The following is a 27,007-nucleotide window of genomic DNA, read 5'->3' as shown; positions in this document are numbered from 1 at the left end:
GAACTTTTTGTTTTGGAATAATTTTAACTTACAGGAAAGTTGCAAAGATAATACAGAGAGTTTTCATATACTCCTCAACTGGTTTTAGTTTCCTCTAATATTACCATCTTATTTTACCATCACAACCTTATTTTACAGATGAGGACACATAGTCCTCTAAAAGTTAATTTAGCTAACATCATAATTCTGGTTGCTAGCAGAGTCAGACCAAGGACCCAGTAGGTAGCCTGGGTTTCCTAGTTGATTATGTGTTAGTTATCCTTTCCTGTTTTCATGTATTTGCTCTTTTCCTTTTCCTGGGTTCTTTGATCATGGATTGAGAGAATGACTATTCAGCACATAGTGTACTAGTCAATGTCTTTCTAATTTGTGCAATAATTTTTAAATCTAGGCTTCCTCCAATTCTTCAACACCAACAGGAACCAGGAGCAGGACATCTTCATTTACAGAGCAATTTGATGAAGGTACACCCAATAGAGAGGTAAGTCTTAAGTTTCTTCTTTAATAAACCTCTCACAAGAAACTTATTAATTTAAAATGTAATGCTACTGTTGATAACAAAATGGAAAAGTATTTTGACAGGTCAATTTTTAATTCTGAGGCGTATTCTTTTTATTTTTTAAAAAACTTTTTTATTGATTTTTAGAGAGAGAGGAAGGGAGAGGGATAGAGAGATAGAAACATTGATGAGCCAAAACCGGTTTGGCTCAATGGATAGAGCGTCGGTCTTCGGACTGAAGGGTCCCAGGTTCGATTCCGGTCAAGGGCATGTACATTGGCTGCGGGCACATCCCTGGTAGGGGGTGTGCAGGAGGCAGCTGGTCGATGATTCTCTCTCATCGATGTTTCTAGCTCTCTATCCCTCTCCCTTCCTCTCTGTAAAAAATCAATAAAAAATATATTTAAAACATGTTTAAAAAAAAAAAGAAACATTGATGAGAGAGGAAGTCACTGATTGGCTGCCTCCTGCATGGCCCCCACTGGAGATCAAGCCTGCAACCGGAGCATGTGCCCTGACCGGGAATCGAACTGGTGACCTCTTGGTTCCTGGGTCAATGCTCAACCACTGACCCACATCAGCTGGGCGGTATTGTATTCTTTTTTGCAAATAGTAGTTAGGTTTTTGTAAAGTGTGTTTTCTTTGAGAATCTTAATTGGAGAGTATAATATGCTCTACATTTAATATTTGAAGTTTTTAGAATAATTTGATAACAATTTGTTCAATTGCATTATATGGGGAAGAGTCCTATAGTTTCAAGCTAGTGATTGGAAACTGTGAAGTAACTTTACTCATTCCATGTGACTTGCACCTGGCACCGTATCTCAGCTTAGATTTTTTTCAACCTTTTGACTTTTTGTGAAGTTTGACACAGATAACAGAAAAGAAGGTAAATGATAAATGCACAAATCAATGAATTATTACAAAGTAAATCCCTATGTAACCACCCCACAGGTCTAGAAAAGGACAGTATCAGCTAAAGTTCTGCCTCTCCTTTCCCCCAAAAGATTACTGACTTTTTGGTATTTTCTTCTTTCCTCCTCTTTATAGTACCACTGAAGTGGTACTATAGAGGAGGACACATAGCCCTCAAAAATATATGTATTTTTGTTTTGTTTTGTTTTTGTTGTTCATCCTTACATGAGGATATTTTTTCCATTGCTTTTCAGAGAGAGTGGAAGGAAGGGAGGAAGGGGAGAGAGAAAGAGAGAAACATTGATGTGAGAGAAACACATTGATTGGTTGTCTCCCACATGTGCCCCTGGGAAGTCCCAAGATCAAGGTGTCAGCAGATTCTGTGGTGAGGGCCCTCTTTCTGGTTTGCAGACAGCTATCTTACTATTATATCCTAGCATGATCTTTCCTTGGTGCATGTACCTAGGGAAAGGTGGAGGTGTGCGAGAATTGGGAGAGGGGCAGCTCTTATGTCTCTTTCTTTCTTTTTTATTTTTTTAAATTGATTTCAGAGAGGAAGGGAGAGGGAGAGAGAGATAGAAATATCAATGATGAGAGAAAATCATTGATCAGGTGCCTCCTGCACTCCCCTTACTGGGGATCGAGCCTACAACCTGGGCATGTGTCCTTGACCAGAATCGAACTTGGGACCCTTCAGTCCGCAGGTGGACGCTCCATCAACTGAGCCAAACCGGCGAGGGCATTTTTCTTTTTTTATAAGGGGCAAAAATTCCATCATGAGGACCCCATCCTCATGACTGCATCTATCCCTACCTCCCAAAGGCTCTACCATCACATTGAGGATTAGGGCTTCAACTATCAATTTTGCGGGGAATAAACATTCAGTCCATAGTGCTCACTTTGTTCTCTTGAATATCTTAGTTATTAGAGGTAGTACTGTACTGAGCATTTACACACACATTTATAATGCTATTATTCTGTAGGATGGATTTCTAAGAATGGGATGGCTAAGTCATTGGCACATTTAAAAATTGGAAAGATATTTCTAAATTGTCTTGAAGGTTACTTTAAACAATTTTAAAACTTTTATTTAGTAATATTGATAGCAAAATAAACACTTGATAGTATAGTTTTTGCATTAAAACTTAATGGCATATATACTGTGATACTATGTCCTTGGTGCATATATTGACCTGATCTGACAAAGATGTATAAAAGTATAAAGTATGGCCCAGTCAGTGTGGCTCAGTGGTTGAGCATTACCCATGAACCAAGAGGTCACCAGATCGATTCCCAGTCAGGGCACATGTCCGGGTTGCAGGCTGGAATCCCAGTAGGGGGCATGCAGGAGGCAGCTGATTGATGTTTCTATCTCTCTATCCCACTCCCTTCCTCTCATTCTATATTAATAAAAACATATTTTTTAAAAGTATAAAGAATGTGCATACTTTTCTTTTGAGATCTCATTTTTTGTGCATTATTTGCAATATTGCATCTCTTTAACGTTATGATTTTAAGTTTAATGGTATTGAACTTAGTTTAAGTTTATAGATGTAACCAATTTGAATGAAAGTTGCAGTACCAATACTGTTTTTACAATCACTGTTAATGGTATCATTCTTATACCCAGGATATTGGTTGATACTATAGTAGTTTATTGATTTACATACAGTACAGTTGAAACCCTGAAAATAACTTGATTACTATTTTTAAAAAGGATTTATCTAGAATGCTTTAAAATGTTTTAAGTGAATATATCTTGATAAAATAATTCTTTCTGAAAGGGATATTTGATCATTCTTTACAATAGGTTATGTTTTTGTTTGCTTTAAAGTTTTAAAAAAATTATCTCTAATTTCTAAATTTTAATACTAAAAATTCTGTGCTTATAAGTCTAACTCAAGAAATAGCATCTGGCCCAGCTCGCATGGCTCAATGGTTGAGTATCAATTTGTGAACCAGGAGGTCACACACAATTCGATTCCTGGTCAGAGCACATGCCTGGGTTGGGGGCTCCATCAAGGGGCGATCAGAAGGCAGCCAATTGATGATGCTCTCTCATCATTGATGTTTCTATCTCTCTCTCCTTCTCCCTTCCTCTCTAAAATCAATAAAAATATATTTAAAAAATAATAAGTGCTGATACTAGCAGCTATATATAAAACAGTGTTTGGAAGATAGAAACAGAACCTCCTCTTTAAGGCAGAGAGACATATATTTCCTGAGCTACTAAATTTTTTAGGGTCTCTTCCCTAACAGGAGACATTAATTCATAGGAGACACATTAATTCATTATATACAATGAATCCTAGCAGATGTCTTAGAACAGGCATTAGGACTTAATTTTCTTTTGAACTCTGGTTAAGGATGGAAGGTACTACCCAAAGCAATCTATAGATTCAGTGCACTCCCCATTAAAATACCAACGGCATATTTTGCAGACCTAGAACGAACTTTCCAAAAATTCATCTGGAATAAAAAAAGACCCTGAATAGCTGCAGCAATCCTGAGAAAGAAGAACAAAGTAGGTGGGATCTCAATACCAGATATTAAGCTGTATTACAAAGCCACTGTTCTCAAAACAGCCTGGTATAGGCACAAGAACAGACATATAGATCAATGAACAGAATAGAGAACCCAGAAATCGACCTAAGCCACTATGCTCAATTAATATTCGACAGAAGAGGCAGGAACATACAATTGAATCAAGGCAGTCTCTTCAATAAATGGTGTTGGGAAAATTGGACAGACACGTAAAAAAAATGAAACTAGACCACCAACTTACACCATAACACAAAAATAAACTCAAAATGGATAAAGGACTTAAACATAAGACAGGAAACCATAAAAATACTAGAGGAATCCACAGGCAGCAAAATCTCAGACATGCCAAAGCAGTTTCTTCACTGATACTGCTCCTAGGGCAATGGAAACTAAAGAGAAAATAAACAAATGGGACTACATAAAAAATAAAAAGCTTTTTCACAGCAAAAGAAACCATAAACAAAACAAGAAAGCCTACTGCATGGGAGAACATATTTACCAATGTTATCACCAATAAGGGTTTAATCTCCAACATTTACAGGGAACTCATACAACTTAACAAAAGGAAGATAAACAACCCAATAAAAAAATGGGCAACGGACCTAAATAGATACTTTTCTAAAGAAGACAGAAGGAAGGCCAAGAGCCATATGAAAACATGCTCAAAGTCATTAATCATCCGAGAGATGCAAATCAAAACGACAATGAGATACCATCTTACACCTGTCAGAATGGCTATCATCAACAAATCAACAAACGAAAAGTGCTGGTGAGGATGCGGAGTAAAAGGAACCCTTGTGCACTGCTGGTGGGAATGCAGCCACTGTGGAGAACAGTATGGAGTTTCCTCAAAAAACTAAAAATGGAACTCCCATTTGACCCAGTGATCCCACTTCTAGGAATATATCCCATGAAACTAGAAACACCAATTAGAAAGGATATATGCACCCCTATGTTCATAGCAGCACAATTTACAATAGCTAAGATTTGGAAACAGCCTAAGTGCCCATCAGCAGATGAGTGGATTAAAAAACTCTGGTACATCTATACAATGGAATACTATGCTGTGATAAAAAAGGAGCTCTTACCATTTGCAACTAGAGAGCATTATGCTAAGTGAAATAAGCCAGTCAGAGAAAGATAAATATCACATGATCTCACTCATTTATGGAATATAATGAACAACATAAACTGATGAACAAAAACAGATCCAGAGACAGAAACATCAATCAGACCGTCAAACCTCAGAGGGAAGGTAGGGGAGGGTGGGGGTAAGAGGGAGAGATCAACCAAAGGACTTGTATGCATGCATATAAGCCTAAGCAATGGACACAGACAACAGGGGGGTGAGGGCATGAAGCGGGGATAGGGGGGTAATGGGGGAATAAGGACACATATGTAACACCTTAATCAATAAATTAAAAAAAAATACATTCCAAAAAAAGAAAAAGAAAAAAAAGGATGGAAGGGTTCTATGCTGCCAGAGTTAGATTTAGGGCTACATGCTAGAGGCTAAAATGGGGCTTCCAGCACTGGTGAAAGGAGGTTGAAAAAAGCTTTTGCTGACAGCTGCCTAGAGCTCTCTGTGGCCTCTTATAAGAAGCTTCTGTCCATAGGGAGGCCTCATGATTAAGAACTGAACCAAACCTCATAATGGTTTAGTGATTGAGTCTGTGATAACCTGAGTATTGTCATAGGTTAGGAAACCCAAAGAGGGACCTGGGGAATAAGATTGACTGAGGAATAAGGAAGGATGAGCACTGAAGGAAGGAGAAAAATAATACTTTCTCAAAATGAGCCTGTAAATGAAAATTCTAAAACAAATGTAAAAAGGCAGCCAATAAAAACAAGAATTGGGATATAAATTTACTCCAGGTGAAATTAAAATGGTAGAGCAATTTGACCCTAGCTGGTTTAGCTCAGTGGATAGAGCGTTGGCCTGCGGACTGAAGAGTTCCAAGTTCGATTCTAGTCAAGGGTACATGCCTGGGTTTCGGGCTTGATCCCTAGTGGGGGGTGTGCAGGAGGCAACCAATCAATGATTCTCTCTCATCGTTGATGTTTCTATCTCTCCCTCTTCCTTCCTCTCTGAATTCAATAAAAATATATTTAAAAAAAATAGAGCAATTTGGAAAAGACTTTAAAACAAGTATCCTACCTAATAATAGACAAATATGCAAATTGACCGCACCTTCGCTACACCCAAGCCACGCCCACCAACCAAGCCACACCCACCAAACAATCAGGATGAGTACGCAAATTACCCCAACAAAGATGGCGGCTAATTTGCATATCAAGACAGCTTAGAAAGAAGCCAAGAGATGCTGAAGGGAGCAAAGCTGCAGAGAAGCAAGCAAGCCGGGGGGAGGAGAAGGGAGGAGCGGAGGCGGGGCCGGGCGAGAAGGAAGGAGAGCAGGGCGGGCTGGCGGAGAAGGGGGCCGGGGGACAAGGGAGGAGAGCAGGCTGGGCGGGGTAGAGTGCAGCAGGAAACCCTATTGCAGGATTTTTCCTGCAACGGGAACGCTAGTCTTGAATAAGATAGATGAATTAATACTTTTCTTAAGAACAGAAAATTGTGGGGGGAAAATAGAACTGGACTATGTAGATGTGAAAAAGAACTAAGTAGAAATGCTACTAATGAAAGAAAAATCATATAAAAATATAAGTAAAAATAAAACTCACACTAGTCCCAGTTCAAGAGAAAATTAGGGAATTCTAAAAGAATACCAAGTAGTCCCACTCAAAACACACAGAGATAGAGATTAAGAAAAAAAAAATTTTTTTTCTAAGAGCAACAGACATGGAGGATAGATTAAAAGCTTTCAACACACATGTAATATGAGTTTTTAGGTAGCTTCATGAATGTTTAGGCACATACAACTTCAGTCACTAAGTTCAACTGATGGCCTCAGTGAGGAAGAGCCAAATTAAATTCTTAGCACAATTAGATCAGAATTTGAACAATTTGAAAGAGATTGAGTTGAGGTTGAATTTTATTAGGAGGAATATTTGAGAATTAATGCTAGTGGGACTTTCATGAACATAAGAAGCAATTGACAAGGACAAGTGGAGGGAGGTAGCTGTCAGTGGGAACTAATTTTAATGTAACTTGCTTTGTTATGGGGCCAGAATGTAAATTGTTGTTTGGCAGCACCTTTTGAATGTTTGTCAACATGTTTTTCTCTACTGGGTATTCATTAGCTTTTGTGTTTTTCTCTTAAAGTTTCAAATGTACTCTTAAATTTGCAATTTTAAGTTACTTCCTTGTGTGGGCAAGAGTGACTTCATTTCAAAAATTAATTTTGGAAGCTTAAAAAATTGAATTTGTATAGCCTTTAACTTAAAATAACATTCATTAAAGCTTGCTGAGTTCCCAGGGCAGTAGACTTGCAGCAAGAGTAGAAACTTGGATTGATGATTCTCAAGAGCCAAACAGGCATAATAGTATATTTTCGTACTAATACTAAATTTTAGGATTTAGTATAAAGTTAGTTCTTGAATCCTACCCAAGGATACCAGTTAACATAAACACACACAAATAATGACTTAAAAAACGTTTGCCTTATCTATTAGATGGCCTCTGTTGTAGGACCAGATGAAGAGTTGGTAAAGGCTATAGTTAGTACCCATAACTCTATAGTACTGAGATGAAAAATGTAAGCTCTTAAGCTTTTGCAGATATTTATATTTTTCCTTTTGTAAAATATTTTATTTTTTAAAGAATTTATCTTTATTGTTGAAAGTATTATAGATGTCTCCCTGTTTTCCCCCATTGACCCCCTCTATCCCGCTATAGATAATTATTTTCTGAGATAGGTTCTTTATTATATATCACATAATAGATAATATAACTCACATTAGCTGCTAAATTAATGTTTCAAAGGATTTTTTAAACTGTATTTTGAAATAATCATAGATTCACAGGAGGTTACAAAAATTTTTTTAGGTATGCCCTGTGTACCCTTCACCCAGTTTCTCCCAAAGGTAACACCTTGTAAAACTATGGTACACTGTGAAAACAAGGAAATTGACATTGGTAAATTATGTGACATCCATAGAGCTTATTCAGATTTCACCAGTTTTATATGTATCACTGGAGGCCTGGTGCATGGATTTGTGCATTGGTGGGGTCCCTCAGCCTGGTATGCATCCTCTTGCAATCCGGGACCCCTCGGGGAATGTCAGATTGCCAGTTTTGGCCTGACTCCCGCAGGCCAGGCTGAGGGACCCCACAGGTGCACAAATATGTGCACTGGGCCTCTAGTATGCATATAAATCTTTGGTTAATCTCTTCCTGCCCTCCCCCCCTTCCCTCTGAGATACATCAGTCTGTTCCATGTTTCCATGCCTGTGCATTGAGCATCTGCCCCCTGGTGGTCAGTGCGCATCGTAGCTACCGGTCGAATGGTCGCTTAAGCTTTTCTATATATAGACTGTGTGTGTGTGTGTTTCTATGCAGTTTTATCATGTATATTTGTATAATCTCCACCATCAAGAAGTTCATTTTAATTATAATCTATTATACATTTAATTTATGATTATTAGTATTTTGGTGTGTATTGTACTGTTTCTGAAAGAAAACTGAAGCAAGGAAGAGAATCAAAAGAACTAATATTATAGAATTTATCCTTAAAACTTATAAATTTCAGTTTCAAAATTTCTTCTGTGTGTATTAGAGAATACTTTTAATTGATTTTGGAGAGAGGGGGAGAGAGAGGTGGGAAGGGAGAGAGAGAAAAAGAGGAGAGAGAGAGGGGAGAGGGAGAAAGATGTCAATTTGTTGTTTCACTTATTTATGTGTTCATTGGTTGATTCTTATATGTGCCTCAGACAGAGAATTGAACCCACAACCTTTGGTGTATCGGGATGATGCTCTAACCAACTGACCTACTTGGCCAAGACTTGGAGAAAACTTTTTGAATATAAGTACAGATAAATGGTTATTTAAAGTGTTATATGTCTTGGCCCTGGCTGGGTAGCTCAGCTGGTTTGAACATTGTCTCAATATACCAAGATTGCAGTTTTGATCCTGGGTCAGGGCACATATAAGAATCAACCAGTATTAACCAATGAATGCATGGATGAGTAGAATAAGAAATCAGTGTTTCTCTCTCTCTCTCTCTCTCTCTCTCTCTCTCTCAAAAAAAAAAAAAAAATCAAAGTTTTATGTGTCTTATCCTCCCATGCTCTGTTTTTGAATGTATAAAAATGAATGGCGCAGTATTTGTTTTATGCTAAAGCTTTGTGTTCTTTATCAGGTATTGTTCTAATTGGTATAGACTCTTATACCAAATGACATGTTTTGTGCTGTGGTGCCTGTTGTATATATTATTTATATGCCAATAAGCAAATTGTTTAACGTTGGGCTTTGAGATCCTAAATAGTTCAACTCCTCTCCATTCCTGACCTTTCCCAGCCACTTATTATTTTGGGGGTGGAACGACGGTGGTAGTAGTGGTGCTGCAAGGCCATTATAGTGTTGTGCATGCTGTGTGGTGAGAAAACTTTGCAACATGCCCTTATGATTTGTTTTTCATCATTTGTTTTATTTTTATACATCTGCTTGTTACACTGAATGAGACAGCTACTAGCCGGGATGATAGCAGAGCCTGCTTTTCTCTCTGAGTATACTATCTTTGCTTTGGATTCCTCCAAACAGCCTAAAACACAGACTGACAGTGTGGTGAGTCCTTCCACCGCTTTCTGCATTCCCTTTGTGGGGAAGCTAAGTAATTCGGTAATTCTAGAAACAAATCTCATGTTGCTTGTCACTTACCATCTCTCAAAGCATCTTCAGTGCCCTGTTGCTAACCCTGCTTTAAAAAATAAGAGTAAATTGCTGAATTCTGATGGCTGGTGTGTTTTCTGGTAACTCTTTAACAGCAACAAAATAACACTTTTCATTAATGTAGTGAAGATTACCTTCACTTCATCTAAACTCTTTTAAGTTTTCTTCCTAGGGAATGTTTGTTCATTGACTAAAAAGGTATGCATTGTTAGAAAACGAGGCCAAGAATATTTTGAAATGTGACTCACATTTTTAGGGGAAAAATGCATTTGTGTAAATCCATAATTAAATAACATTTAGTAGGTAAGTTGATTTTACGGTAACAAATAATTGCATCTTATTTTGGGAGAGGACGAGTTTTCTGTGTATTAAATATCTGAAAAGAAATAATGATCTCATTATTTTTCAACTGACTGAATTCATATAATTTTGAGTCTTGTATATAATTTTGGGAAAGTGGACTTGTTTCTTCAAGTATCTAATTTCTTAATTTAGCAAATTAAAATTTAGAGGTGTTTGCTCAGTAAGGTAGCTTTTGGTGTTAAATTGAACATTGAACTAGGATTGATTTTTTTTGTTTTTGTTTTTTAAACAAAGAGAATTGGTTGAACTTATTAAGCTGGTGATGAAATTGGAACATTTCTGTACTAATCCCTGCAGCCAGGAAAGACTTGGTCTGTATATAGCCACTAGCAATCCTAAACTACATTCTAACCTTGGTTTTAGAAAAGAAAGCAGCTCAGAGTTCTGGTGATGCCTTCACTTGGAACTTAGGGAAAGAGGTCTCCTTGGTTCTGGCTACAAGTAACACCTCACTATTTTCAAAACTGGTTTGAGAGGGACACAGGAATCCCAGTTAAAGATAAATTACCAACTTATTTAAAAACAAAATGATACTGCTTTACACTTCATATAGTAGTAATAGAGACTTTTTATTTAAAAAAGAAGAGCTTCTCCTAGGCTCACTTCCATCTATATATATAAAAGCCTAAGTGACTGAACAACTGAATGACCAAATGGCCCGTTGACTGGTAGCTATGATGCACACTGACCACCAGGGGGCAGATGCTCAACGCAGGAGCTGCCCCCTGGTGGTCAGTGTGCTCCCACAGCCAACCTCCCACAGCCCCTCTCCCCGCAGGCCAACTACTCGCATCCCCAATTGCCCCAATTGCTGCCCAGGCCGAGGGACCCCACCTGTGCACGAATTCGTGCACTGGGCCTCTAGTAAGTACATAAAAGTAATTTGTATGGAGTCCTAGCCTATCATGAAAGAAATGCTAAAAAATTTTAAGTGAAGGCATTAGAAGTAGTTTAACTAGACTAAAAGTCTTTATAATATTATTTAAATTGAGTTTTGTTCAGATAAAAACTTATTTTTCCCCACATAACAAAGAGAAACTATAGCATAACCTAGGTTATCGAATTTTGTGAGGGCCTAATTCATTACATTAGGAGTTCACCAGCTGCTGACTTTTCCTTAATTTAGTTTTTTTTAAAAAATACATATCTTTACCTGTAATTCTAAAAATTATTGTATCCTTAGTGTTCAGCAACCAATAAATATTGAACAAAACATAATTGAACACAAATCTGTCAGGGAACCTGTGTGTGCTTTTAAATTAAATGCACTTTAGAAGAGTTTTCCTGTATCTAGGAATTGCCTCCAGGAGAAAGTATTGATGACTGTGAGTATTGACTTGTATTGAGCTAGTTCTTTAGGCTTTTGTGTGGGAGAAAGCCTTCAGAAGTCTTCTTTCACTGAAGGAAGTAATTGTATAGGATTTAACAAGCATTTACTGAGCCTGTACTACCAATCCTCAAGATGTTAACGGTCCTGGGACCAAGAGGAAAATGCAAGGTTTTCTGTTCTCCAAGATTTTATAAGTTAATATGGAGATAAAAATATCAACATACTAGTACACTTACAACACACAGGAATTAAGGCTTAATAGAAGAAAATACAGATGTAGGGAATGTGTTAGTCCTTCAGGCAAATCATATGAAACTTTATTAAAAAAGGGCATTTGTTAGACAGAAATAGAGAAGGCATTACAGGTAGTGACAAAATCTCTAATTTTGCTTCTAGAGATTCCTAATTTAAATTTCAGGGAAACATAGGCCAATACTTCCCTTAGTTGTCTTCCTTATATTTAGATGTATGGTATAACATATAAACTGAAATATTACACAGGGAGGAAAGGTTTTTAAATGTTATGCTGTGTTTGATAGGGTGATATTTCAAGCCACCGTAGAATAGCTTTTTTTTGTATGGACTACAATCATGTGTCAAGTAATTTACTTAAAATAGAATACGGACTCTCTTGCCACTATTTCTTCTAACCTATATATCTTATGGAGTTCTTTCATTTCCTTTCCGCATAATTTAACTATTGCTTTTCACTGTACTGATTGGCTGAGAGATTTGTTGATCCCTATAAAATGTTTTTTTATTTTACAGTTTGTAGTATATTTTTAGGGCTAGAAAACATTACTTATGATGTTATACAAATATATGCCATGTATACAACTTTTAATTCTTTGCATTGGCAGAGAACAGGAAGATACAAGTTAATTACTAAGTTCTTCCAACCTTTCTCTCCTGTCTAATTTAAAAAAAATGTCTTGGACTAGTAAAATTTGATAACTTTTTACATTAGAGGGAGAAGGTATTTACATTTTTATCAGGGAAAAATTTAAACATATTACAAAAGTGGAAATAGTAGCAATAGTGGTATAAGAATTCTTTTCCTCCTATAGTGTCTATTACCAGTGTTAACAATTAACTCATGCCCATCTTATTAGGATCCCTTCCCACTTCCCTAACCATACCATTACCAGCCTCTCCATACATGCAGCTTATCCCCACCTCATCCCCACTAGATTATTTGAAGCAAATTTCAGAACTATTATTGTATCTAAATATTTTGGTATATATTTCTAAAAGATAAAGACAAAATATAGACCCACTATACATTTATCATACCTAAAAAATTAACAATTTCTTAGTATCAAATACCTAATGAGAGCTCAAAAATTTGAGAACACTTTTGCAAAGCTGAGTGCCTTCGCTTGTATTTTAGAATAAGATCAGATATTTGACCTTTTCTTGGTCAGCTGTAGAATTGTAGGGGAAATGTGCTATTTAAAGACCAAGTTATTGAAACATACTGGTAGTGGCTAGTATTTGGTCAAATGCTTTTGTTAAAAGAATTGAAGTTATTTTATCATGAGCTACTTCTAAAGCTGTAATTTCAGTTAGCTACTTAGTGTATTATGAATGCAATATAGAATTTTGAATATCAAAGAATCTCATCCATTATCATAGGACCTATGCCACTATGATGTAATCAGCAGAATGTTGCTTAATTTGGAGCATTTGTCATATGAACAGGATAAAAAATTAAAACATTCACATGTGGAATAAGATTATTTGTAATTATAAGTTTTTCTGAAAATTGTCACAACAATGTCATTTATACTGTTGGCTTCAAATGAATGAGGCATTTGTATTTCTTGTTACCAAGATAATTTTCAGAGCTTAGCCCAAATAACTTTAATTTGAATATTCTTTTATTGTAGGGAACTATTGATATTATTTCTTTTTCTCGATAGATTTCTGTTTGAATGAGTTTAGCTAATTGAAACCCTTATGTTAATTTTGTTGTGGGGGTAAAACTGGGGAATTATAATGGGAAAGGTATGCGATTAGCTTGAAATAAGTTTTGCTACATACTAATCTTTGCTATTTAGTTATATATATTGCAGCAAAATGAATTTTCTAAAATACTTACCATACTAGTTTTGCCTTGCATGAAGACATTCTAATAAATGAACAATTACTAATTTTGTTTGATAAATGTACCTAATAGGGCTTGGTACTTGGCCTTTGTTCCTAACAGTTTTAAAACTTTAGTCTTTTTTTCCTTTTCTTTACAATGTTTCTTTGTTCTTTTTAGAATATATCTCTCCAAGCCACAAAATCTCCGGACAGTATTAATGGAAGTGAACTGGTGACTCCTCAGGTATGTTATTCATTTTATTTAAAAAAATGGCAAGTCCTTTCAGAGTGTTGGTCAATCTATTTTAGTAGCATTTGACTTTACATTGGAACAGTGATGTCCAAACATTTGATACAACATGTGTGGTAAATCCAGGTTTGTTGATGGTTTCTTGGGAAAAAATGTGATTTTTATATATATACCAGTCATATAAGATTCTGTTATTACTCATTTAAAAAATTAATGGTGGTAAAGAGTAAACATTTTGAAAAAAGGAATCTGACTTTATAGTTGTAAAGAAAATAGAGGAAGTCATATTGAAAGATAGGTCACGTTACATAATTTGAAAGGGGATTATGAAAAATGAAATTTATTTTAAAGTTTGCTTTTAAATGTGCTAATAGAGAATTTAGGTTATATTTGATACTCAAAAGTTATTTGGAGATTGGGGCTAAGTAACATTTTTGGACTCCTTCCAAAAAAAGAAAGAAAAAATTCATGAAAAACATAATAATGATGGCAGTATCTGAAATGAACATTTGTTTAGTACATTGGCTTTAGTGATGATTATTATCATTGACCTGGCTATTCTCAGGAGTCTCTTTTGTAGGGAAATAACATTTCTAATTTTGTGAATCTGGAGCATGAATGTATACAATTTATGACCTAAGTGATTTATGAACTAAATTATGTAGACTAAACATTCTAAAGTATTGTCTAGCAAATGTATAAATTACAGCTTCCCAAATTCCATGAAAAGGTCACCTGTGGCCGAAACCGGTTTGGCTCAGTGGATAGAGCGTCGGTCTGTGGACTGAAGGGTCCCAGGTTCAATTCCGGTCAAGGGCATGTACATTGGTTGTGGGCACATCCCCGGTAGGGGGTGTGCAGGAGGCAGCTGGTCGATGTTTCTCTCTCATCGATGTTTCTAGCTTTCTATCCATCTCCCTTCCTCTCTGTAAAAAATCAATAAAATATATTAAAAAAATAAAAATAAAAAGGTCACCTATGAGCTGAGATCCTTTGGGGAAGGCTGATAAGGTTCTGGCCATAATCTGAGTCCCTGGGCCTGTGGGCTCTGGCCTTGAGCAGCATCCCCACTAAATCCCAAGTCTTCTACAAATACATCATTTTCTTTAGGTGCCATGAGGTAAGGGTAAAAATTGAGAGGCACGAATCTACATATTTCAGGTGTATAATATGGTACTGGACAGATCCAAAGATCTTTAAGGAATATTAGTAAAGAATATTTTTTGGAATACTTTTTTCCTTCTCTTATAGAATAGTCTAAAAAGACTAAATACAGTTACAAATGCAAAAAGTAAAATGAAAGATAACCATTTGGGAGAGACTTAAGTTTTAATTAAGTTGAATAATGAACATGGGTGATATTCAGAAAGTAAGGCTCACTAAAGACTTTGAACTTTCTTTAAAAAAACAACAACAAATATTTCCCTAAAAAAGTAAGATAGCATTTACTGAGTATTTACTCTGTGTCAGGCATTATTAACCATTATATATATGATCTCATTTAATTCTCATAACAAGGAGATGTTTTCACTTAGAGTCTATTTACCTTTAAACAGATTTCTGACAAATTGGGTATTGGTTGTTAGCAAATTAGGAACAGTGTATGTGGATGAAGGGGGTAGAATGCTTATTATGGTTGGGCATCTTGACAGCAGAAATCAGAATTAATACCAAGCTAGAAGAGATGGTAAAAACAAGCCCAGGAGTTCATAAGGCATAGCTGTCTATGACCCTCTTAATACTGGGTAGGACATCTTGTGTAAATTAATAATTTTGGCACACAATATAATAATTGTGGCATGGACATCATTTTAAAGGTTTACTCATTGTCCTTATTTAAGAAGGCAGAAAAGTGTGTATTTTTAGAAAAATTTCTATTAAATACCATTAAATTTTATTTATTTTTATTTTTTTATTATTATTTTTTAATATTTTATTGATTTTTTTACAGAGAGGAAGGGAGAGGGATAGAGAGTTAGAAACATCGATGAGAGAGAAACATCGATCCGCTGCCTCCTGCACACCCCCTACTGGAGATGTGCCCGCAACCAAGGTACATGCCCTTGACCGGAATCGAACCTGGGACCCTTCAGTCCGCAGGCCGACGCTCTATCCACTGAGCCAAACCGGCTTCGGCAAATACCATTAAATTTTAAATTGTTTAATGCAGTTTATAATACTCAGCTAAAGAAATTGATTCTTCATTTATCTCCAAAAGAGAACGCAGAGAGCTGACCTTTTACTTCAAACAGACTTATAAAACTCAGATCTTTGAAAATAATTAGTACATGCCACCTCACAATAGAGAAAAATACATTTTTACAAAACCATAGGTAGTATGTGAGCATTTATCTGAGAAGCTATAAAATGGTTTTATTGAATCATAGTGTTAGTATTTTAGCAGTTTAGGAGGAATCTAGGATTTAGCATTACTCACTTATTATATAGATGAGATACCAGGCATGAAATTTTGAATTATTTTCCCAATGACCAGTGGCTAGTTACTGATAATACTATGGAATTATCATTGCTAGACACAAAACATCACTCTAGCTATATTTTTTTTACCATGTATTGCCTCATTTGAATTTGTATGCTATTAAAACAGAATGAGAACTGAATTGATTATATTCATTAGAGCAAAATACAGGGATTTAAATGTCAGTTTTTATGTTATTTTTTTAATTATTAGGAAAATTCTTTTGATAACCATGGATGAATTTTTAAATATAAAATAAATTACAGTATTAAAGTTGCATTTTAAATTATTTGTTGCTGTTTTTTGAATACTGCCCTTTTATTTTTCAATAGTTAATTACAAAAATTTTCAAACATATGTGAGTTGGAAGAACTTTAAAGTGAATAGCTATATACCCTCCACCTAGATTTTTTGTTTTGTTTTGTTCCTCCACCTAGATTTTATCATTGATACTTCACTGTACTTATTTTATCACAAACCTATCTACGTATACATGCCTCTATCTGTCTCTCAATATTTACTTTTTGTTTTTAAGAGGTGGGGTGCTATTTATTTATTTGTAGTTGGTATATATTTCAGGTGTATAATATGGTGATTCAACATTTATATACCTTATAATGTGTTCACCACACTTAAGTCTAATAATCATCTGTCACAATGCAAACTTATCACAATATTATTATTTTTAAAATTTATTTTTAGTAAGAGAAAATGACCAAATGTAATACATACATGTGTATGAGAACCCACATACATGAGAGAGCCCGAGACCTCTTATGCAGGTTCAGAGATAGAAAGGAAACATGGGCATATAAGACATCCTGAGCTAGGAATGAGGTAGGGGGCCATGGGGGGCTTCACAGGGACATTGCAGGATGAGAAGAAGAGAAAATGCTTGGTAAACAGGAGTTTGTCCTGCCCTATGGATAGGTCAAAAGAGGTTATCTGATAGTCTCTTATGGGCAAGACCCCTAATTCAAGTTCTAGGTAGTTAAGGGAGAGGTAGAATTTTCTCTTGGGCCTGCTGTTAAAGTTGCCTTTAGCTCAAAACAGTTGGCATACCACAGAGGCACAGAGGCATATCTTGGGGTGACTCATTCTGAATCCCCATAGTTCCCTCTTCTGAAACTTCCCTGGAGTTGGGTTGGTAAATTGTTATATATCTCGTTCAACCAGTCTCAGTCTTGAGAAAAATTCAGTTCACTTAAACTGTTGTGTACAATATTATTGACTATGTTCCCCTTCACCTTTTTCACCCATATTCCCACCCCCTCCCTCTTGCAACTATCATACTGGTGACAGTGTAACGGGCAGATTTGTAGGTAAGAGATTTGAGACAAGAGAACAGAAGGCTTCCTTCTTTTTTACAGATGTGCAGACTGAAAGGAAGTGACTTAGTGAAGGTCATTCCACTGCTCGGTGACAGACCTGGGACCTACACCCCAGTCCTCTGATTCCAGGTCCAGCACTTTTTCAGAAATAACCAGGTGTCTCTTATTTTTCAGAAAACAATGTATTATGTTAAATGTCAGGGATATTAATTGAATATGTTAGAGCTTTTAATAGGTTATTGCTGGTGATAGGGAATAATAGAAGTCTAAATGTGTATTTTTAACCCACATATTCTGTGGTTTTTGGTTACAGTCAGGTGACACACAGACTTTTGCACAGAAACTCCAGCTCCGGGTACCTTCCATGGAGTCTTTGTTTCGAAGTCCAATAAAGGAATCTCTATTCCGATCTTCTTCAAAAGAGTCTTTGGTACGAACGTCTTCCAGAGAATCCCTGAATCGACTTGACCTGGACCTCTCTGCTGCCACCTTTGATCCACCCTCTGATATGGAGAGCGAGGCTGAAGATTCGCTAGGGAACTTCGACAGCCTCAACAAAGAACAGTTGATTCAGTGGTTGCGAAGAATGGAACGAAGGTTGAATAGCTACAAAGGGAAATATTCTGAGGTAGGAGCATGCCTTTTCTGCCTACAGGAAAATTTCTTCCCCTTGTTCTCTAATTCATGTTACTGTGTGGCTTTTATACCTGTGGTTGGCAGAACTCAATTCCTTAGATATGCTGGCTACTAATGCTGGTTAATCTCTGGCAATATCTAGTTAAAGACTTTCAGTGTTTCTGGTCTTTTGTGGCAAGACTTTTAGTAAAGTTTTGGAGCTTATTATCTGTAGCCTTCTAGTTCTCACACTCTGCCTTTCTGCTTGGACGCCCAGTGCAGAGTTCATCATCTTTCCTCCTCACATCCTCTCCCTTGTTCATCTAAGTGCTGTGGCTGCAACATGACCTCTTCTGCTAACCAGATTTTCATTATTACAGACCCCAATTATGTTTTAAGTAGTTTGATTTTCTGACACATTTGTTTCACTCTCATTGTACCTACATTTAAATTTTGCCTTCTATCCCCCTGAGGATGACACTCTTTGGTCTAAGTGAGGAAGTAGTGTTGCCCATCTCTCTTTTTAGCATCTTCCCTTCAGGTTGAATTGTATTAGTTCTCCCCATCTTGTGCAGTTGAAACAATGTTTCCTAAGGAAAAACCTTTCTACAGCAAGTTGCCTATGGCTTATTATATTTTTTTACAATGCCTAACAGTTTATTGTCTTAGCAGTTTGTAAAGCAGCATTGTAGTTAATTTTAACTAATGAATAATAAAATTCAAAGTTAGTATGTAAAGTTAGCCATAACTTCTATTTCCAATTATGGCTACAATATGGGTAGTTTTACTCTGCAGCCAAAAAGAACAAAAACCCCTAGGTGAAATATATAAAGTATTTTTTAAAAACTATATAATACTGGCAAACTAGGAAGGAATTATAAGGCTAAAAGCTATAGGCTGGCTGGAACCCAGAGATGTAAACAGGGCACGAAAGCCATGTATCTCAGGAGGCACTTATGAAATCAGGCAACTTTTTCCTTTAAAACTTATTTTTTATTTCTATCAAACTTAATAATGGTTTTGATTTGTGTTTGTTTAAATTTATATTATTTCCATTAGCTTATTCATGGCTTTTAAGTTTGAAGCTGGGGCAACAGTAAATTAATATTTAAGTGTGTAAGACACTATGCATTTTATATTTATGGTGCCATTTAATTTTGCATCATCTCTGTGAAGTAGATATCAATTAACTCTCGTTTGTAGAATAGGGGTTAGAGACTCATAGAGACTTAATCATAGAGATTAAGTAACTTGCTTAAGGTCACATAGGTAGCAGTTGACAGAGTCCTATTTGATTCTATGTCTTTCTGGTTGTTCTGATATTTGTGCTACCTCAGAGTTATGCAGCTCATTAGGGAAAAGAGCCCATAGACTTTGTCTTTACCTTTCCTCCCCTATCTGGTCTTAAGGTAACAAGAAAGGGAGGGTCCTAGTCTTAGATAGAATTTTGTGTGTTCTTTTGTATTCATAACCTCTGTTGCAGATGCTATCTGCCTCTTCACTCAATATTTCTGTAGAGGCATTTAGGGGCACAGAGCAGCCTTCCAAGGAAAATGGCAAGGCTCAGAATAGGGGAGTTCTTTCTCCTAAAGCTGCAGCCTATCTCTTCACAGGCCACTAGCACTTCTAAAGTAAGATCTAAATTGAGGCCATGTGCTTAGCTTTCAGATGAGTAGTGCTATATAGTTTATAGCGAGCATGCCAAACTTAAAGGCTGACACAGGCCAAATAAACGAGGCATGCAGCCTGTGGGCTGTGAGTTTGACATGCTTGGTTTACAGGTTTAAAAGATTTGTTAATATATAATTTCACCAAGTTGTGCTAGAATGTTTAAATATCATAGTTAGATTACGTGGTTAAACATTTCTTTAGGAACCAGTTTTCAACTGTTGGTTATGAGTTCTTTTCATCAGATTTTTACACAGCCATGGTCACAGGTCCTATAACCAAAAGGAACTTTTAGAGATCAATGGTCAAGCAAAAAATCACCTGGAGAGCTTGTTAAAACACACATTCCTGTGTTTCTCTGCTCTTCCTCCCCCAATTCCCATTCAGTTAGTTTGGGGTAGGGCCCAATAATTTCAGTTTCTAGCAAGCTCCCAGGAGATGCTGTTGCTGATGGTACTGGTCTATGACTATTGTTTGAGCTGTCTTCTGCCTTTAGGCGAGTTGGCTCTAATTCCCACCTATGAGTTAGGTCCTGATATTGAAAGAAGTACATGTCTAAGGTGAAATCAAAAGGAGATTTATTATCTTTATAGAGTTGAGTTCTCCTTTTATTTTTTAGAACTATGTTTCCTATGTTATTTAGCTTGGCTATATACACATCTAACTAGGTTGAATTGTTATGTAAAAGAATTATTATGATTTATTTATTTTTGACTTTTATAACAAGATGCTTTAGTGGAGTTTAGAATAATTAATTGCATTTATTTAGGAATGACATGTTATTGATGACTTTTTCTTTATTTTAGCTTGTAACAGCTTATCAGACTGTTCAGAGAGAGAAGAAAAAGCTACAAGTAAGTGATTTGTTGGCTGTGATATCGATTCATACATAATGTTAAAATTAGAAAGGATCTCATAGTAAAATAGCTCAATCCTCAATTGTAATAATCATATGATTAAAGTATTTAATCTGCTTTACTATTATTGGAGATTTGATAAAGAGAAGAGGGAGGGATCCCAGAGATCTTACATGGTAGGGATGGGTGTCTTTCAGTTTCTGATCCCTAAAGTGCTTCAGAGGTTTCGCTTTAAGGCATGTTTTGCTCTTTTAGACATGTTTCCAAGTGTCTTAGTTTGCAGGTTGCATCATTTTTAATTTTTGTTTTAGATACTTTTTTATTGATTTTAGAGTGAGAAGGAAAGTGAGGGGGAGAGAGAAACAGATTGGCTGCCTCCTACATGCCCCCCTACTAGGAATCATGTGCCTTGACTGGGAATTGAACTGTGATCTCCTAGTTCATAGATTGACACTCAACCACTGAGTCACACCAGCTGGTGGGGGAGTGGTTCTGATTTAATTCATTGTATTATTAATATTACATAAATTCATTCTCAAAAGGTCATCTTATTCCCAAATTCTGTGAGTTCCTTGCTTGTGTTTCTATAAATTGTCTAAAGATTTTTATTTTTAGGTGTATGTATTTCTACCACTAAGTGGCGGTAGAGAATTGTGGTTGCATAGTCTCAAATATAAAGAGTGTTAGAGATAAAACGCAGTAACTTTTGCCTTTTTTCTACATCTCTATACATGCCCATATTGGCATTCCTAGAAACCTCTTTATTAAATTGACAAACATCCTTTCATTAGACCCAATGAAATGAAAATTATAAGTACTGCCAACACTATTATCAGTACTGTTCATACTACCTAACATTTATTTAGCTCTTACTGGGTGCCAGGCATTATGGTGTATTTAGTCCTTAAACCTCTCCTGTGAGGAAATTGAGGCATAGCGACTTGTTTATTGTTGCACAGCTTGTAAGCGATAGGGAGGAGAGCTGGGATCCCTTCCTGGTTGTTAGATGGCAGAGCGGGTGCTTGTAAATAACACACTGCAATTTTTCATCTCTCTCAGCACTGCATTTTCCTGCATTTAAAAATTTTATATTATACCAAATAAAACCTGTGTTTATGGCTTTATGGGAAAAAGCCTTTGGTTTTTGTTTTATTCACTTACCAGGCCCCACAAATACAACCCAGTCATACTCTTCTGGACCATAAAGCAAACCATTTGCCTACCTGTCTGTATCTCTGTTTTTTATTGTTATTAATCTACACAGACCAGTGAAGCTCCAAATTACCCTATTTCTTTACCTCTCTATATATTGTGCAAGAATATACAGTTACTTTGTTTCCATAGATCATAACTTTTCAGGTTTAATTTTCAATTTAGTGAAAAGCTCCTGTCTCCTGTCCTCTCCCTTTCCCCCCTTGCAGGAAAGGATGAATTACTTCATCTTTCATTATTACTCTTTTAGCTTCTTGAGTTTTATATATGACTAGCTTTCCCGTTGCAGGAAAAATCCTGCAATAGGATTTCCTGCTGCACTCTACCCCGCCTCCGTTCCTCCCTAGTCCCCTGCCTCACCTTCTCCTCCAGCCCGCCCGCGTTTCCCTTCGCCCCCGGCCCCGCCTCCGCCCCGCCCTTGTCCCCCACCTCACCTTCTCCTCCAGCCCGCCTGCGTTTCCCTTCAGCCCCGGCCCCGCCTCCGCTCCGCCTTTATCACCCGCCCCGCCTTCTCCTCCAGCCCGTCCGCATTTCCTTTTGCCCCCGGCCCCGCCTCCGCCCCGTCCTTCTCCTCCCCCGCCGGCTTGCTTGCTTCTTCGAAGCTTTACTCCCTTCAGCTCTTGGCTTCTTTGGACGCTGTCTTGATATGCAAATTAGCTGCCATCTTTGTTGGGGTAATTTGCATACTCGTCCTGATTGGTTGGTGGGCGTGGCTTGGCTGGTGGGCGTGGTTTAGGTGTAGCGAAGGTGCGGTCAATTTGCATATTTGTCTATTATTAGATTAGATTACTAATTTAGCAATCTGTAGTTCTCTTTGTGGTTTTCTCCTGGACTTTTCTTTTTTAATGTTTTTAAAATTGATTTTTAGAGAGAGGGCAAGTGAGAGGGGTAGATGGATGGAAACATAGATGAGAGAGAAACATCACTGATCAGCTGCCTCCTGCATGCCCCCTACTAGGGATCGAGTCTGAAACCCAGGCATGTGCCATGACTGGGAATTGAACTGGTTCATTGCATGAACCTCTTGGTTCATGCATCAATGCTCAACTGCTGAGCCACACTGGCTAGGCTTTTCTTTTTTCTTTTTTAATATAGTTTTTAAATTACAAAAAACCCCTTTTAAACAGATTGGTAATTGACCAATCGTTGTACCACTTTAAGGTACAATGAAATAAATTGAATTGCATTTGAAATTTGATTTAACTTAAACAACTTTTTTTATTTTTAAAATTAACATATAGTAGAATTGACTTTTGTGGTTTGCATGTGATTTGTGTAATCACTACCATAGCCAGATGCAGAACAGTTCTGTCGCATCATGATTTAACTTTTTAACAGATTTTCAACATGGTTATATCCTTAAGATTTTCAGTCCTGTTCTCCATCCTCAGGTTATTTTTGGATAAACAGTTGTAATATTGTAAAAATAATTATTTGCCCTGACCGGTTTGGCTCAGTGGATAGAATGTCGGCCTGCGGATTCAAAGGTCCCAGGTTCGATTTTGGTCAAGGCCATGTACCTTGGTTGAGGGCACATCCCCAGTAGTGGGTGTGCAGGAGGCAGCTGATAGATGTTTCTCTCACATTGATGTTTCTAACTCTCTATCCCTCTCCCTTCCTCTCTGTAAAAAAATCAATAAAATATATATAAAAAATAATTCTTTTGTACTTGCTTTGTATTACTATGTCATGCAGTTGTTTGACCCAACTTTATTTTTTTATTTTTAATTAAAGGGTATATTAAGTCAGAGCCAGGATAAAGCACTTCGGAGAATTTCTGAATTAAGAGAGGTAAGTTGTAGTGATTAGTACTTTGAGAATAGTAATTAAATCTCTTGTTTTTATCAGAACTATTGTACATGCTGGGATAGTTTCATATGTACTTCAGTAGCTATAGCAATAACTAACCAACCCAAGCTACAAAACCAGGGGCCAATTCTTACAGTTTTTATTTGCGTGGTTTTCCTCAGCTATATAGGGTATCCCCCCAAAATGTATACACACTTTGAATAATTACACTGAGTGGCCATATTATTATGATCTCTGAATGCATAATAATCTGGCCACTCAGTGTGTATGTATGTGTGTGTGTGTGTGTGTGTGTGTGTGTGTGTGTGTATATATATATATATATATATATATATATATTCAGTGTTTATTAAAATATATTTCATTTTCAAAACTGGGCTATCAGCTGTTAAAGTGTGTATACATTTTTTGTTATAGCCTGTATATTGTTGGTGGAATTGGTGAAATAGGAGTCTTAGCAATAGAATATCATTTACCTGCATGAATAGTCAGTGGCAACTTTCAAGGCTAAACTGTCCCTTCTATTAGGTGTTTTTGGCTTCTTTTTGTTTTTCCTAACCAACAGTCTTTTTGATAAAATAAACATTTTGTTTATTGTAATTTTGGGGGATAATTTTTACAGTGCCATATTAGAATTCAGGCAAATATTTATTATTTGAAATAATGCTTTACAAATTTCTGCTTCTGTCCTGTCTTGAAAAGGATGGACAATAATGGCTTATATTGGTTGGAGAATAGCATTCTGTATCTCTGCTACATCACTTATGAACATTTTAAAATCTTTTAATTATAAAATAAACAGATATAGAAAATCATGCTAAAAATATATATAGCTTACGTGTACAGTATATGGTGAACACTATTATAATCACCAGCAAGGTCAAGAAATAGAATGTTGCCAGTTACTTCAAAAACACCTCACTGTTTCCTAACCCAATCACAGTTTCCTTTCTTTCTTCAAAAGTAACTGTTATCCTGTCTTTTATTGTACTTTGTTGTGTCTCTTTGTTTTATCACCATGTGTCTCTCAGACACTATAGTCTTGTCCAGGTAAAAATATTACATATATATATTTTAATCTTCAACTGACGAGTGAGAATATTTTTTCCATTGATTTTTACAGAGAGTGGAAGGGAGGGGGAGAGACAGAGAGAGAGAGAGAGAGAGAGGGGGAGAGAGAGAGAGAGAGAGAAACATCTATGTGAGAGAGAGATATTGATTGGTTGCCTCCCATACATGCCCTGACAGGGGCCCGGGGATTGAGCCTGCAACTGAGGTAAATGCCCTTGACTGAAACTGAATCTGAGATCCTTCAGTCTGAGGGCCAACACTCTAACCACTGAGCGAAACCGGCTAGGGCCAGGGCATATTTTTGATATATTTTTAAGGTCTCTTTAAATGTACACATTCCTGCATCCCTTTGTTTTCTTTATTGTTCATCTGTTGAAGAATCTGCTGATAAATTAGAACATCCAGAACTACTCATTTGTCTTACTCTAATGTTATAAACCAACAGTCTTGGAATAGCAATACTAATATACCAACATGAATTATGATTACTGAAATTAGTTAAATACATTTTTATATGCTATTCCCATTCCACCATTTAAAAAACTTTTTCCATATCTATCTATATTGTTAGATCATAAGCCATTTTGTATATATTCTTTCCTTATTAACCCTTGTGGTATCTATACTAATAAAAGCCTTGGGGGTGATCAGGTCAGCAGGGGAGGGCAATTGGGGGCAATCAGGCCGGCAAGGGAGCAGTTAGGGGGCAATCAGGCCGGCAGGGGAGCAGTTAGGGGGCAATCAGGCTGGTAGGCAGAAGTGATTAGAGGCAATCAGGCAGGCAGGCAGGTGAGTGGTTAGGAGCCAGCGGTCCCGGATTGTGAGAGGGATGTCCGACTGCCAGTTTAGACCCAATCCTGTAGGGATTGGGCCTAAATCAGCAGTCGGACATCCACCAAGGGGTCCCAGATTGGAGAGGGTGCAGACCTGGCTGAGGGACACCCCTCCCCGTGCACAAATTTTGTGCACCGGGCCACTAGTATTTAATATTTGCCAAAGAAAGAGGCTATCCTATGTTCTCTTCCTCCAACCTCTCCACTGCATGCCCTAATCCTCATGCATGCTTTTCTGTAGTACTTTACTGATTTAGACAGACTAAAATTGAGTACAATACTTTTATTTTGCTTTATTAAGGTATTCTGAAAGTATTTTTTAGTGTTTTATTTCTTCCCCTTGTGGTTAGGAGTATATATATTAATAGAGTTCATGAACATCTCTCCTAGTATTTTCTGGAGGACAAACAAAACAAAACAACTGATCTATATAGGCAAATATTATGTTAGTACCTAGCATGTTAGGTGTTTTTAATGAATAAGATAAAGAAGTGAAAAGGTAAGTAGAAACAGTTTAAGGCCAGTTAAATGAGGAATAAATGAAGACATTGTCTTAGATGTCTCCTCCTTTCTCTGTCCTTCTCTCTGTGTATGGCATGTACTTTTTCCAGGCTCATCTGAATGCTATTTGTTGTAAGCAGTTGCTTTTCTCAAAGCTGACTTCAGGAAGGGAGGGTTCATTTTTTTCCAGCTGAAATCACCTTGGAACATAATGGATAACATAGGACTGAGATAAATATAGTGAAACAATTAAGGTATTTGATACATTCCACTCATCAAAATTTCTCTGTAAGAAGCTAATCAGAAAAGACTTTGCAAAACTTAACGCATATAAATGTTAATCCCAGGGTATGCCAAAATGGTCAATAGTAGGAGAATTATTGAATTAGTTGTCATATTTAGTAACATTATAGCCATTTTTTATTTTGTTAAAAAGTTTAATTAAACTTCAGTATCTTATTCTTGTGACTTGGACAGGGTTAGTTTAAGCAGTTCACTGAAGGGAGCATTATTGACTTTATTCAATGGCAGGTAAACTAAGTGGAAAGTAGTTTTAAAATCATTACTGATTTAAACTTTAACTGGAAATACAGTTTATTTAGATTTCTGAAAGAGTTACTTTTCTTCTATAGGCTTACATTTTAACAAAATAGTTTGGGTGATTAAGGTTGATATATAAACTGTCAGATGATAGTAAATCTTGAACATATTTTTTCATCTCTAAGTGGCTGACATGCAGATCCCCCCCACCCCTTCTTGTAAGATACTGAATTTTAAGATTGGACTTTAGAATCAGTACTTAGCATCACTTTTTTTTTTTTAAAGGATATAGTCAAGTTGTTAGAATGCTTTAA

The 27,007-nt window shown here is 36.7% G+C and overlaps 1 protein-coding gene across 3 annotated transcripts in view; it reads left to right on the top strand.

The window, feature by feature from the left end:
* Positions 1-27,007, top strand: part of GOLGA4 (golgin A4) — a 95,343-nt gene that overhangs the window by 7,839 nt on the left and 60,497 nt on the right. The window contains exons 2-7 of one of the 3 annotated variants that reach the window (XM_028131281.2): positions 392-481; positions 9,543-9,641; positions 13,706-13,771; positions 17,901-18,215; positions 20,677-20,724; positions 23,674-23,730. In XM_028131281.2, coding sequence (XP_027987082.2) covers positions 392-481; positions 9,543-9,641; positions 13,706-13,771; positions 17,901-18,215; positions 20,677-20,724; positions 23,674-23,730 — 675 coding nt within the window. Of the gene's footprint in view, positions 1-391; positions 482-9,542; positions 9,642-13,705; positions 13,772-17,626; positions 17,717-17,900; positions 18,216-20,676; positions 20,725-23,673; positions 23,731-27,007 lie in introns of those variants that run through there. The other 2 variants (XM_008154170.3, XM_028131341.2) reach the window with 2 other exon arrangements.

Source organism: Eptesicus fuscus, chromosome 18 (genome assembly GCF_027574615.1).
Source record: "Eptesicus fuscus isolate TK198812 chromosome 18, DD_ASM_mEF_20220401, whole genome shotgun sequence".
NCBI classification, from domain to species: domain Eukaryota; kingdom Metazoa; phylum Chordata; class Mammalia; order Chiroptera; family Vespertilionidae; genus Eptesicus; species Eptesicus fuscus.
The sequence above is the reverse complement of the archived record's forward strand: the minus strand, read 5'-3'. Positions and strand labels throughout refer to the sequence as shown.